Source organism: Phascolarctos cinereus, unplaced genomic scaffold, assembly GCF_003287225.1.
Source record: "Phascolarctos cinereus isolate Bilbo 61053 unplaced genomic scaffold, phaCin_HiC Scaffold_3;HRSCAF=262, whole genome shotgun sequence".
Classification (NCBI taxonomy): Eukaryota; Metazoa; Chordata; class Mammalia; order Diprotodontia; family Phascolarctidae; genus Phascolarctos; species Phascolarctos cinereus.
In genome coordinates, this window is record NW_027555736.1 from 119,098,772 (window position 1) to 119,111,623 (window position 12,852).

A 12,852-nucleotide genomic window follows, 5' to 3' on the forward strand; every position below is an offset into this window, starting at 1 on the left:
AGCCCAATCTCTCTCAGCTCTGGACTACAGCTGGCTATGGGACTGGAGAACTGTCTGGGCCATGTTATTAACACTGAGGTGCTAATGGAGATTCACACCGAGGTGCTAATAAACAATCACCTCCTCTTTTCCCCTCAGTCAGGGCCTCAGAGAGGGGGGAGGGGTCCACTGCAGGGAAGGGAGTACAGGCTAAAGAGCCCCAGTTACCTGTGAAACGACTTGCTAATAACTTTAATTCCTTCATTCTAGAAGCAAAACCTTTGACATACAAATGTTTTTGCCTTGGCCAGCCCCAGTGTTAGGCTTTTCTCTTCATCCCTGCACTGGAGTCAGTTAGGGCCCTGCCTTCCCAGCAGGTGAGAGAGAAGCAGGATGGGGATGGGGAAAAAGATGGTGACTAACTGAGAATCAGACAACAGAATGGCTTTAGGGCCAGCTCACTCCCCCCACTACCCAAACTTTGAGAAATCCTCTAGTTTCTAGAATCCTCTCTCTGACACAGCCAGGTTCTACTCTATTTTCTAAGTCTCTTACACTAACTGCTCTGTGTTGTTTCCCTCTTAGGAAAGCACCTCCAATCATACATTATTGAGAAAACGGAGACCATCTATCTAATCTCCATCTCAAAAGTTCCTCAACACCATCCTTCTTCCTCTCCTCCTCAGAGGAAAAGCTGGCCCTTCTACCCAAGGTCAACCCTTCTACTTGTACTCTTGCTTTTATCTTTTCTATCTCTTTCTGGGAGCTTGCCTACCTTCTCTTTTTCTAATCTTCAGTATTTTCCCAGTCTTTTCCCAGGCTCCTTCCCAGCTGCCTCTCCCACCCTTAAAAACAAAACAAAAACCCTTTTCACTTGACCTTCTATTTTCTCAAGCTATTGTCAAAGAAATACGTAGTCACAGAATCTGAAAGTTGGAAGGGACTTCAGCCACTATCTAGTCCAAGTCACTTCCTAAAGCAGTGACCTGTAAATTTTTTGATCACATACCCCATCAGTAAAAATTTTTGAGCATGCAATCCCAATACATATTTATTTACTCAATCCCAATACATATTTATTTACTTGTAAATTATATACATGAAATTCTGAACTAATGATTTTGTCATTAAAAAACATATATGAGGAAATTTCAAAAGGATGAGACAGAAATTTCAAAAGGATGATATAAACATGAAATAATATTTGGTCTTAGGCCTGCACTTTAGGAAAATCAATTTGGCAGCCATGTGGAGGATCTCGGGGGGAAGGAAGAGACTTGAGGCCAGGGGACTAATTAGGAGATCATTGGAATTATCCCAGTAAGAACTGAGGAGAGTTTGAAATATGGTGGTAGCCGTGTGAATAGAGAGAAGACAGATGCTGAGAACAGACAGAAACCACAGGCATTGACAACTTATTGAATATGTGAGGTGAGTGATAATGAGAAGCTGAGGATGATACTGAGATTGTGAACTGGACTGACTGGAAGAATGGTGATAGATTTGACAAAAATGAGGAAGTTGGGGGTAAAGATAATATAATGAGATCTGAGATACAGATCACAAATAGTCCCTGCCTATTCATCTTGAGAGACCTACTCCGTTCTACTCAAAAGGAAGGGTGTTGTTATTGTTCACTACTGCAGTGCAAGAGCCTGCCCCCTAAGGAGTGCTTGTGGCAGCCACTAGGAGACAGAGGGTGAATATACTGCAAGGAGAGGGCATTTTCCTGATGGGACCTGCACTACTGTTGCTGCTATGGGCATCTCAGTAGTTGTTAGTAGTTTTTTAACATGAACAAAAAAATACATTGTGAATCTCCAGGGTAGTTTAATATACCACTCATAATAGTATTTAGATCTATTAAGTGCTTATAATAACTACGATGATAACTTTTGGCTTAAAAAGCTCCAAATTAAAATTTACATTATATAATTATAAAACATAAATTTAATTCTACCTATAATTATGAAAGCTAAATATAAAATGAATTATAAAATAATTACCAATATTTTATGTGAGACATTCTATAAGAAATTAGAAGAAGTAATCTGGCAAGACCTCATATGCTTACTATTATCTGTAAGATTTCATTTAAAATTTCATATTACATATTTTGTTAAATATAAATAACATTTTAAATTAAATTAATTACAACTTTGAAGATGTTTAATACAATATAATAATCATATATGACTTTAATTTTGATGTTGGACTTTTTTATTTGAACAAATATTTGCACTATTTGGCTCAACATCAAACACAGTCTTAAATCTAGTTCATTTCTGTATTTCAGTTTAAAACAATAATAAAGTAAAAATGCTTGCTTACACAAATACGTGGTAGAAAATGGTAGGAAAAGCTTTCTTTCTGAGAAAAAGAAATTTTTTTTTGGTTTTTGGCCAACTAGCCAAATGAAAAAATGAGTGGCCAGTTACATTGTAAAATATTTATTTTTCTGCTGGTTAGTAACAAGTGCTATATTAAAAGATAAATCTACTTGATGGTCAGTTGCATATATTGTTTCATTTTTAAGTGTTTACCTATAAATTTCACTTTCTTGACCAATGTGGTCAACTAGTTCATTTGAAAATCTACCAGAGAGAAGAATAGTCTCATAAGCAGAGGATACATTGAAACAGGAAAACAGCCTTAATATTACTGCAATAAGACACAACAGAAAGTTTGTTTCTGCACAATGTTTGTGATGGTCTATCAAGTGATAGCTTTGAGGCATATGCTATGAGCAATCACAGTTTTCAAACAGCCTGACATTTGTGTGACAAGATTTGAAATTTTTGTAACATCTTGATCATGTGATTACACAGCTGATGAAGTATAATTGCAGGGTAATCCTGGGAAATCAGGGAACTACTCTGGTGCAAATGAGAGTAGGTGCATGCATCTGACCATTCCTTGGGAACTTGACTGAGCTTAAATGTTCAACCCTTGTGGTAGGCTGGAGACAACACTCAGTGACAGATGGTCAGAGTTTGGCATAATCTCTGTATGAACGCCAAAATCATTGCACACCTGATCATAATGGTTTTAAATTGATGCAGAAACAAACTTATAATACCTGAAACATGCATGAGCTTGTTGTCACCAAGGGGGAATGTTTTTTAATTTTTAAAATTTAAAAAACAATAAATTTTTATTGATAGCTGGAGGGCCAAAACTCAGAAAGGAGTCAGATTGGGAATTTTTATAACCAAAGGCCTAGAAAAAGTCTGCCTCACCTGAAGCAGCATGGTACCCTAAGGGAGAGACAGGAGGCAGCATGTAAGTCAGTTAAGTCAAATCACCACCACCTCAAGCATCAACCTCCCTTGAACCCCAAGATAGCACCTGGAGATAGCTCAGGTCCCTTAACCCAGGAGTCTTGGGAATAGCAGCACATCCTCCCCCCAAGCCCTATTTCTAGACTGACTCCCACAGTCATTGAGGGGAGCAATCACTATGAAGGAGACCACCTTCCTCATCCCACCACCACCAGATGCTGAAGAACTGCCACCACCTGGCAAGTTAGTCCAAGAGCCAGGGATTGTAGAACCACACAGACCACCAGTCTTTCTTCCAGCCCAACCCCCACAGCCAGCCATCATCAGGAAAGCAGCTCCTGTGGAGAAAGGGCTAGCCAGTCATTCCCATAAGCTGACACCATTGGGAAAGGCAAAGCCGAAACAGCAAGCCTCCTTGAGGGAGAGAAAGAAACTCATATGCCAGATGAGTTAAACCACCACCATTACCTCAGCCACCATCTTTCTTTAGACCCTGGAGAGCAAGCCTAGGACCCTGAATCCAACAGCCCTGGGAAGAGCAAAGTTTCCAGCCCAGAACCCACAGCCATCATCTGGGGAAACAAACTGTGGAAATTCAGCCTATCAATTGCTTTTGTAAGTGAGATAGTCGCATCTATGGAAGATCCAGAAAAGACAGCTCTTGATACCAAGGTCCTTGGCACTGTCAAGTGGTTCAACATTAGAAACTGATATGATTTTATCAGTAGAAATGACATTAAGGAAGAGGCATTACTACCTGCTTTACTGCTACACCTCAAAAACTGTGGGACCTTTCTATCTTACAGCTGAAACCTCTATATATATTGTCTTCCTCATCAGTATGTGACCTATTCAGTTCTGGTCTTTTCATGAGGAATGCTTGAAAGTTTTCTATTTCATTGAATATCTATTTTTTCCCCCTGAAGAATTATACTCAGTTTTGCTGGGTAGGTGATTCTTGGTCGTAATTCTAGTTCCTTTGCCTTCCAGAATATCATATTCCAAGCCCTCTGATCCTTTAATCTAGAAGCTGCTGAATCTTGTGTTATCTTGATTGTGGCTCCATAATATTTAAATTGTTTCCTTCTGGCTACTTACAATATTTAACCTTGATCTGGGGAGCTCTGGAATTTGGCTATATTCCTGGGAATTTTCAATTTGGGATCCCTTTGAGGAGGTAATTGATGGATTATTTCCATTTCTGTTTTAACCTCTGGTTCTAGAATATCAGGGAAGTTTTCCTTGATAATTTCTTGAAAGATGATATCTAGGCTCCTTTTTTGATCATGGCTTCCAGGTAGCACAATAATTCTTAAATTATCTCTCCTCAATCCATTTTCCAGGTCATTTGTTTTTCCAATGAGATATTTCACATTTTCTTCTATTTTTTCATTCTTTTGAATGATGTTCTCTTTCTTGTTTTAATATCTTTTCTACTGATATACAGCATTTATGTTGGCTTATTTGTCTGAAGCACTGTACAGTGGATTGATGTCTTGGCCTAGCTACTGATTTATCTTCTCTCCAATCCAAACAAGAACCAAATCCAACTAGACAATTTTCCTGCTGACAATTAATGAACTGAGGATTTTTAATTACTATTGTGAAAAAAATATAACTATACTTCCACAGAGTTCTGTATTTGGGATAAGAGGTTACAAACCAAACGACATTTGGTGACCAGAAAATAAATCGCTCTTTATTTAGATGACTGAGCTGATTTTCAATCCAATCTGTACAAGTGTAAGAGGAAAAACCTACCAGTTGGAGCCCCCCACCCCTGCCAAGTAGTCTTTTCACTCTAGTTACTTCTAGTTATTGTATCACACTGATGTCCTAAAGCTAATTTTGGGGAAAAATGTTCCTTATCTCCAGAGTACCATGCTAAATAAAGGGTTAGCCTTTTGAAATCATAGTCCTTCAGTACTGAACAGTGCTAAAGTCATCAACTGTTTGGGAATGGATGGGTACAAGTATAAAAACAAACAAACAAACAAACAAAAAACCCCAACAAATACCAGTCCAGGTGATATCTACTAAGAGCTGGAGAACTGTAGTACCTTTCTCATAGGACCCTGAAGAGCAGATGATCATAGCTTTTTGTGGCATTCTTTCTCCAGAAATAAGGAACTTTTCTGTAGTTGAGGCAAATACTCTGGTGCACTGTGCTGGGTTTTGCCAGATTTCTTAAGTCTGCCAACAACATAACCATGGAAGTATGAGGCAATTTCTTAAATTTATTGTTCATTAGGTCCCTGGGGTTTTATGTGGATCAGAGCTTGGGCTAATAAGTGAATATCTCAAGAAAGATAGGATTCATGTCCCTTCCCCACAAACTTTACTTTATGGAGGGCCTCATTTCCTCAGCTGGCACTGAAAGACCCACTGTCAGGGCATCCCCTGTACCCCAATCAGAAGGGCCTTTTGCGGGGATTCTGTACTAAAGACAACAGAAGAAACAGTTACGGGGCACGTAAATATGTAAATAACTGCGTGAGGTGTCTAACAGCTTTCCACTGGGATCTGGGTATCTTCAAACAGGCCAGTGCCTCAGATGGCCTAGTAAAGTTACGATCTGGCCAACCAACGTATTACGTATTCCAAAGCAGTACCTGCAAAGCTTCCAAGAGTCCCCAGGATTTCCATAGAAGTTGTCGTTACTGTAAAGCTTCACAGCCCCTTTGAAATAGCCTCCATTAGCAGTTCTTCTAAGCCCAAGAGCACCATGATCACACACGAAATTTGAGATAGGAAAAGGGAAAGACTAGATTCCCAACATATCAAGTTTACTCAGGACCTACTGTTTGTATAGTTCAGCTATGTGGCTAAATAGAAGTCTGGTCTCAGATACTTACTAGCTGTGTGAACCTGGGCAAGTCACTTAACTTCGGTTTGCCTCAGCTTCCTCAATTATAAAACAGAAGTAATTATAGCACCTATTTCTCAGGGTTGTTGTAAAGGTCATGAGATATTTGAAAAAAAAACAAAACAGCATAGTGCCTGCCACATTGTAGACACTATAGAAATATACCCTGCAGCCTCTCATTCAGGAACCTAATTACTTGTAATTTTGTTCCTGCAGAAAAATGTATTCTTAAATCAGCAAGACCCACTGAAGACACTGAGACGGACAGGGCAAGCTTGTGACCAGACGGCAGAAAGTGCCATCTGGATCCAGCTCTCCATTTTGTGCCTAGGGATTTCATTCAGTTCTCTGGGTCTCAGGTTTCTCATCTCAACAACAAGAGGGTTGGGGGAGCTGGTCTCTAAAAGTCCCTCCCAGCTCTAGTGGTCCTGAAACCACAACCTCCACGTGTGAAATAAAATGAGATACGTGGAGGTTTCATGGCACCATCTACTGGCTACATTGAGAAGTTCTGTATTAATGACTGGACTCATGGGCAAGAGTCAATTAGGGACAGAAATCTGTGCAGAGTCATTATGGCAATGTGATCAATTAGCTGACAAATATGTTGGTAGCTTAGAACAGAGGTTCTTAACCTTTTTTCATGTCTTGAACCCCTGGAAGTGGGAAGGGGGGAGGGGTGCTATAATTATTCCCATTTTACAGTTGAGGAAACTAAGGAAAATAGAGGTTAAGTGACTTGCCCTGAGACACACAGCTAGAAAGTGTTTGAGGCCAGACCTCAGAAATCTGTTTAACCTAGTACATAGCTGAACTATACAAATAGTGGGTCCTGAATAAACTTGACATGCCAGGTTGAAATAAAGTCTTCATTTTTTTCTGTCTCAAGTTTCAGCCATGATGATGGTGCTCTTAGAAGAGTGGCTAATGGGGGCTATTTCAAAGGGACCTATGAGGCTTTACAGTAACAGCAGCTTTTATGGGGATTCTAGGGGACCCAGAGTGCTCCAGTCTGGTAGAGCCTATGGACCTTTTTCTCAGAATGTTTTTCAGTGCATAAAATAAAATACATAAGATTTCACAGGAAACCAATTTATGTTGAAATACAATTATCAAATAATTAAAAAAAAACAGAGCCAAGGTTAAGGATTCCTGGCTTAGATAATGGAAACAACTTTTTTAATGAAGTTCCTGGAATAGGTTATAAAATATTTTTCTTTAGAGATTTAAAAAAAATAGTAAAGTTCTCATTTTTCTATGATTGATTAGTCAGTCTGTTTGGAAGCATTTTGAAATAGATCAAAGGATCATAGATTTGGAGCTAAAAGGGACCTCTGAGGCCATTTAGTCCTTCACCCTCATTTTGCAGATGAAGAAACTCTTATGAGTCTCAGAGAGGCCATTTGACTTGCTCTGGGCCACATGGCTAGTAAGATAGAAGCAGGATTTAAACCCAGGTCTTACTGACTCTCAAAGATCCATCCTTTTGATTCTGTGAAAAATCAAGGACGTCTCTAATAGGTAGACTATAGTTAATATACCAATTATGAAGACTGCAGAGTTGTATCTGATTTTGAGGAAAATGTCAGCAAAACTAAAGATGCTCATTTTCTCAAAATGATTAATAAAGAGCTCTGGGATCATTCTCTTTAAAAATGCATAGTTCCCTCAAAGTACATTCAAAAGATTAATTATGAGAGAAAATAAGAGACGAGAGGGAAAAAAAAAGTCCTTTATACTGCCCTAAGCTTAATACCCTATTTTCACTAACCTACACAAGATATGAGAATAAGAGCATATAGCAGGGTCCTGGAAGGAACTAGTGATATGCTGAGAATGCTTTATACAAACCCTCATTTTTCTAAATACTGAGAAGGTCCAGGCTATTGGTATGGTGAGATAGAACTATCTAACTGGAATTATTTACCGGTTTTGAAGGAGAATTTCACATCTCTTATCCAAAGGCAATTGCTGGGTAAAGCTGCTAATTTCTGATGAACCAGGGTGAGAAGATTTATCTTCAGATAAAAAAGTCTTTATTAGTTGGTAGGAATCAAATTTAAAAATGAAAATGCTGTAGTTATTCCTCAGATAGTTAGTATTATCTTTTTTGTCTCCTGAAAAAAAGAAAAGAGAAAAAAGTAACACCACCGTCTCTTAAGATATACTACGAAGTCTCTGCAATGAAGGATACTTAGTTGGGACACTAACAGGATGGATGGTCCCTTTTTTAGAGGTGGCTCTATTTCTTTTATGTGACCTTTTAATTCTGTTTGTCACAGTGTAGTTAACTGTGTTTCCTGACTTTGCATGCCTGGTTTATGCAGAATAGAATGACTTAGAAAAAGTTGCTGTGGGAAGCTAAGTGGCATAGTGTATAGAGCCCTGGAGTCAGGAGGACCTTAGTTCAAAGGTGATGTCAGATAGTTTCTAGCTGTGTGACCCTGGGCAAGTCACTTAACTCAGAAAGAAAGAAAGAAAGAAAGAAAGAAAGAAAGAAAGAAAGAAAGAAAGAAAGAAAGAAAGAAAGAAAGAAAGAAAGAAAGAAGGGAAGAAAGAGAGAGAGAGAGAGAGAGAGAGAGAGAGAGAGAGAGAGAGAGAGAGAGAGAGAGAGAGAGAGAAAGAAAGAAAGAAAAGATGGTGTGTGGTAATCCCAAGATTTTAAAAATGTCATTCTTCAGGAAAGAAGTTAGGAGAGAGCCTAGTGACCAGAGATCTACTTGAAGATCAACATCAAGGTGACACAGGGTGGGTAAATATTATTAAATAACTGGATTGTCTTGGGTTCTTATGCATTGTTTCCTTGTGTCTTGTGTGCATGTATCTTGTCTCCAGTTGGCTAAGTGAATTAAGCTTTTTTTTGCCCCTTCCTCACAGAGACAGAAATCCTAGTGTCTGAGTTATCTGGAGTTATCTGGAAGTGAAATAAACTAGGCACATCTCAGATTTCTTTTTTATTTTTTAATTCTTACCCCATTTTATTTTATTTTCAGTTTCAGATTTTCTCCATCCCTATATCCTTCCTCTACCCATTGATAAGGCAAGAAATAAAAAACTCACTATAAATTTTGAAGTTATGTAAAACAAATGTCCATATTAGCCAAAATAAAAAAAGAAAGGGCAGCTAGGATAGAGTACCAGGCCTGGCGTCAGGAAGACTCATCTTCATGAGTTCAAATTTGGCCTCAGACACTTACTAGCTGCATAACCCTGAACGAGTCACTTAACCCTGTTTCCCTCAGTTTCCTCATCGTTAAACGAGCTGGAGAAGGAAATGGCAAACCACTCCAGGATCTTTGCCAAGAAAACCCCAAAATCAGTCATGAAGAATCAGACACGACTGAAGTGACTGAACAACAACAACAAAAAACAAAACCAAAAAAAGTTAAAAAAGAAAAAGAAAGAAAAAAGCTTCCATCTGTACTCTGAGCCCATCGATTTTCTATCTGCAAGTGAATAGCATTTTCTATCACGAGTCTTTTGGAACTGTGGTAGGCATTAGATTTCAATCTTACAAATAAGGAGTTTGCCACAACAGTTAGTCACAAGGACTAGCCAAAGAGCTACCTGAAGGAGAATAAAGGACAGTGGAATTTACTTCAAGCAATACATAACAGAAAGGTTGTTTCTGCCAGTATTAATTAACACCTACTTGTGTAGCACAGAGTTCAAGCTGGTCTCCATCTTCAAGAAGAAAGTGAAAGGATTAAAGATACACATCTCTTTCCACAGGTTATCAAGGAGAAGGAACAGAGGTATTTCAAAGAGGAAGCAAAGAAAAAGGATGTGAAGAGGTTGGGGGTAGGTAAAGGAGGGGAGGAAATATTATCTGCTGAGACACAGAAGAGTTATAGAACATGACACAGACAAAGAAGTGAAGAAGGACCACCAAACATTTAAGTTATGTAAAAGATAATAATAAAAATAATAGTAGATCACATTTGCATAGCGCTTGTAGATTTGCAAAGCACTGAACTGGAGCCTCTTTTTCACCAAGGAATCATGATGTTGACTCACAGGTGACACCATGAAGAATGAATGAAGAATAGACAAAGAGGGGTAGTTGGTAATTTTCTGTTAAAGCACCCTGAGTTAGTTATTTTTCTGCCTAACATAAACACTAAAGGTCAGGAGTCTTCCTGGGGCATGTATCTGGTACACTGATAGAGCACCTCCTGAGGCCTGTCACACTTGACAACCAGTACTCACACTTCTGGTGATTCATGAAGGAACCCAACAACCAAACTAAGGACTATTGAATCCCAAGGGGGAAAAATGAAGATCTTAGGAGCATAGGTAGCATTTTCTTCATCATTCCTGATTAAAGATAGGGGCTTAAGGGAAATATGAATTTAGCCAATGTATATCTGGCTAAGAAGATGGTGACTGAGGAAATTTGGATCTCTGAACCATAGCTTTAAACTATGGGAATGATGTGTTTTTAACTAGAGGTGGAGTGCACCTTACAAGGGCTTTTGAATTAGATTATTTATAATTTAATAAAGAGGGCTTTAAACTGAAAAGGGATGGAAAGGAATAAAACTGTCCATCTCAATCTAACACAATTGATTCTGTACGGAGCAGCAGGTCAACAAAAGAGGAAGAGCAGAAGAGAAAAACAGCAACTCACAGAAGATACTATCTAAGAAGAGAGGCAGTAATGAAACCCCTCTAATGCAGGGGCTTATACACAAATGCACAGAGTGTGGGCAATGAACCAAGAGTACCCATGATCCTGACGCAACAAGACAAAATTAATCGAGATGAAATGGGACTCATGATGGGACTATGTCTCTGGAAGGGTATATCAAATCAATCAAATCAAATCAATCAATCAAATCAAATCAAAATATACAAAACAGATAAAAGGGAGGTATGTTAGGGAAGAATTATATATATATATGTATATATATATAAACAAACAATATATTTATTAAAAAGATAGATTCACATGAAGAAAAAATCCAGGAATTCATGGGGGAACATATGGTAGTGAGTATTTGGGAGAGACCAGATGGAGGGAAAAAAGAGAAATGATTTGGTTATGGGATTATACAACAAGCCACTTAGAAGGAGGAATCAGATGTGAGTGTAACAAACATTATAAACTCGGTATAGAAACAGAATATTTTAGTGATAGAGGACTGCAACTATTTGGATTTCTGCTGGAGCTTACTGTCTCTGTCAAAAGCAAAGATACTGATCCATTTGTGCCTTGCCTTGGTGATAATTTCATTCTTTAAAAGGTGGAGGAAGTGATGAAAAAACCCAGTAGTCTGAATCAGATTCTGACTAACATCTTGGTGTAGGGGTAGGTCACAGGACTTGGACTTAGGAAGACCTAGGTTCAAATCCTACCTCAAACACCTACTGGGTGTGTGGCCCTGGGCAAGCCACACAATCTCTTTGATCCTCAATTTCCTCACCTGTAAAATAAAGGATTTGGATTCAGTGGTCTCTGAGGTCTCTTCTACCTCTAAATCAATAATCCTGTCATTTTGGTGAACTGGCAATAACTATGCCAAGATAAAATTCATGGCAGAGAAGGAGAAAAAAGCCAATCAGAGGCTGTCATGCCCCTTAGATTTTGTGTCTGCAGATTTCAAAAGGGTCAGATAAATGACAAGTGGGACTTGATGGGTTCATATTTTACATGGGAAGTGGGCCGAAGAGAGATAGGAAGCTCTTTCAAGAATGAAATTTTGAAATACTCAAGAAGTAGAAATTATTCTGATTAGGAGGAAAAGAGTACTATCTAAAGAAATCACTGCTTCTCCTACGGGAATTCAACATCCAAGTCAAGTTTTTGAAAGACATAGATAGAAGACATGGGAACATAGTGTCTGAAGAAATGGTCACACTGAGCATAATGGTGCAGGTGTGAGCGGTTGGAACAAATCACCAATGAGGAATTTCAAAGAACGGGAGTAAAAGATGTCATCAAGGAATTCTATGAACAGAAGAAGAGATGGGCTAGCCAAGTGGCAACACCCAGGGATAACAGGTGACCGTTCGCTCAAGAGAAGAGATGGACAAGAGCAGCCCTGGACCAGCAGGCATGGGTGGCTTATGCTCTGCACTCCTGGAGGGAACGCTCACACATGCATTACAGTATTCTCCTCACTGAAAGTCTTCAAGCAGAGGCTAGATGTCTGCTTGTGGAGTATGCTACAGAAGGGATTCTTAGCCAGACAGGCTTTGGACTAGACTGCCTCGATGGTCCTTTCCAGCTATGACATCCTGTGATTCAGTGATTGTTAAAAGTAGCAGAGGCCTTCAGAACATTTAGTCACACCTCCACAATGTGTACTTTGTGAAAGGACCTACAAGCTGAAAAGAGGGACAACATGTCCACATTTCCTGTGTTTTCAAGCTACCCCCCTGCCCCTATCCTTGAACTAGGGCTGCAGCAAAGAATTTCTCCTTCTTACCCCGGATAAGCACATGCTGGCCTTCTGGAGACAGGGTAAACACGGGCTGCCAGGGGTTTCCCAAATGATAAGAGGGAGGGGGACCCAATTCACAGATGATCTGTGACTTGGTCACATCCATCAGATACACTGATCCATCCCAAATAAAGAGCAGTACCTGGGGAAGCAAACAGACCTTGAAGTTATTACAAGGATTGTGGATTACATTGCCAATATTCCTCACTCACAGAAAGATCGCTGGGGACTGTGGGTAGAAAATGATTGGGAATCCTAGGTTAGAATGATGGATTACATT

General features: G+C 39.2%; 1 protein-coding gene across 1 annotated transcript in view; it reads right to left on the bottom strand.

The window, feature by feature from the left end:
• Positions 1–4,703: 4,703 nt before the first annotated feature.
• The window catches only part of LOC110193322 (WD repeat-containing protein 93), a 33,373-nt gene continuing 25,224 nt past the window's right edge, over positions 4,704–12,852 (bottom strand). Inside the window, exons 11-13 of the mRNA XM_078151620.1 lie at positions 12,558–12,714; positions 8,054–8,243; positions 4,704–5,453 (exon numbers count right to left, since the gene is read on the bottom strand). Coding sequence (XP_078007746.1) covers positions 5,351–5,453; positions 8,054–8,243; positions 12,558–12,714 — 450 coding nt within the window. The 3' untranslated portion in view covers positions 4,704–5,350. The remainder of the gene's footprint in view (positions 5,454–8,053; positions 8,244–12,557; positions 12,715–12,852) is intronic.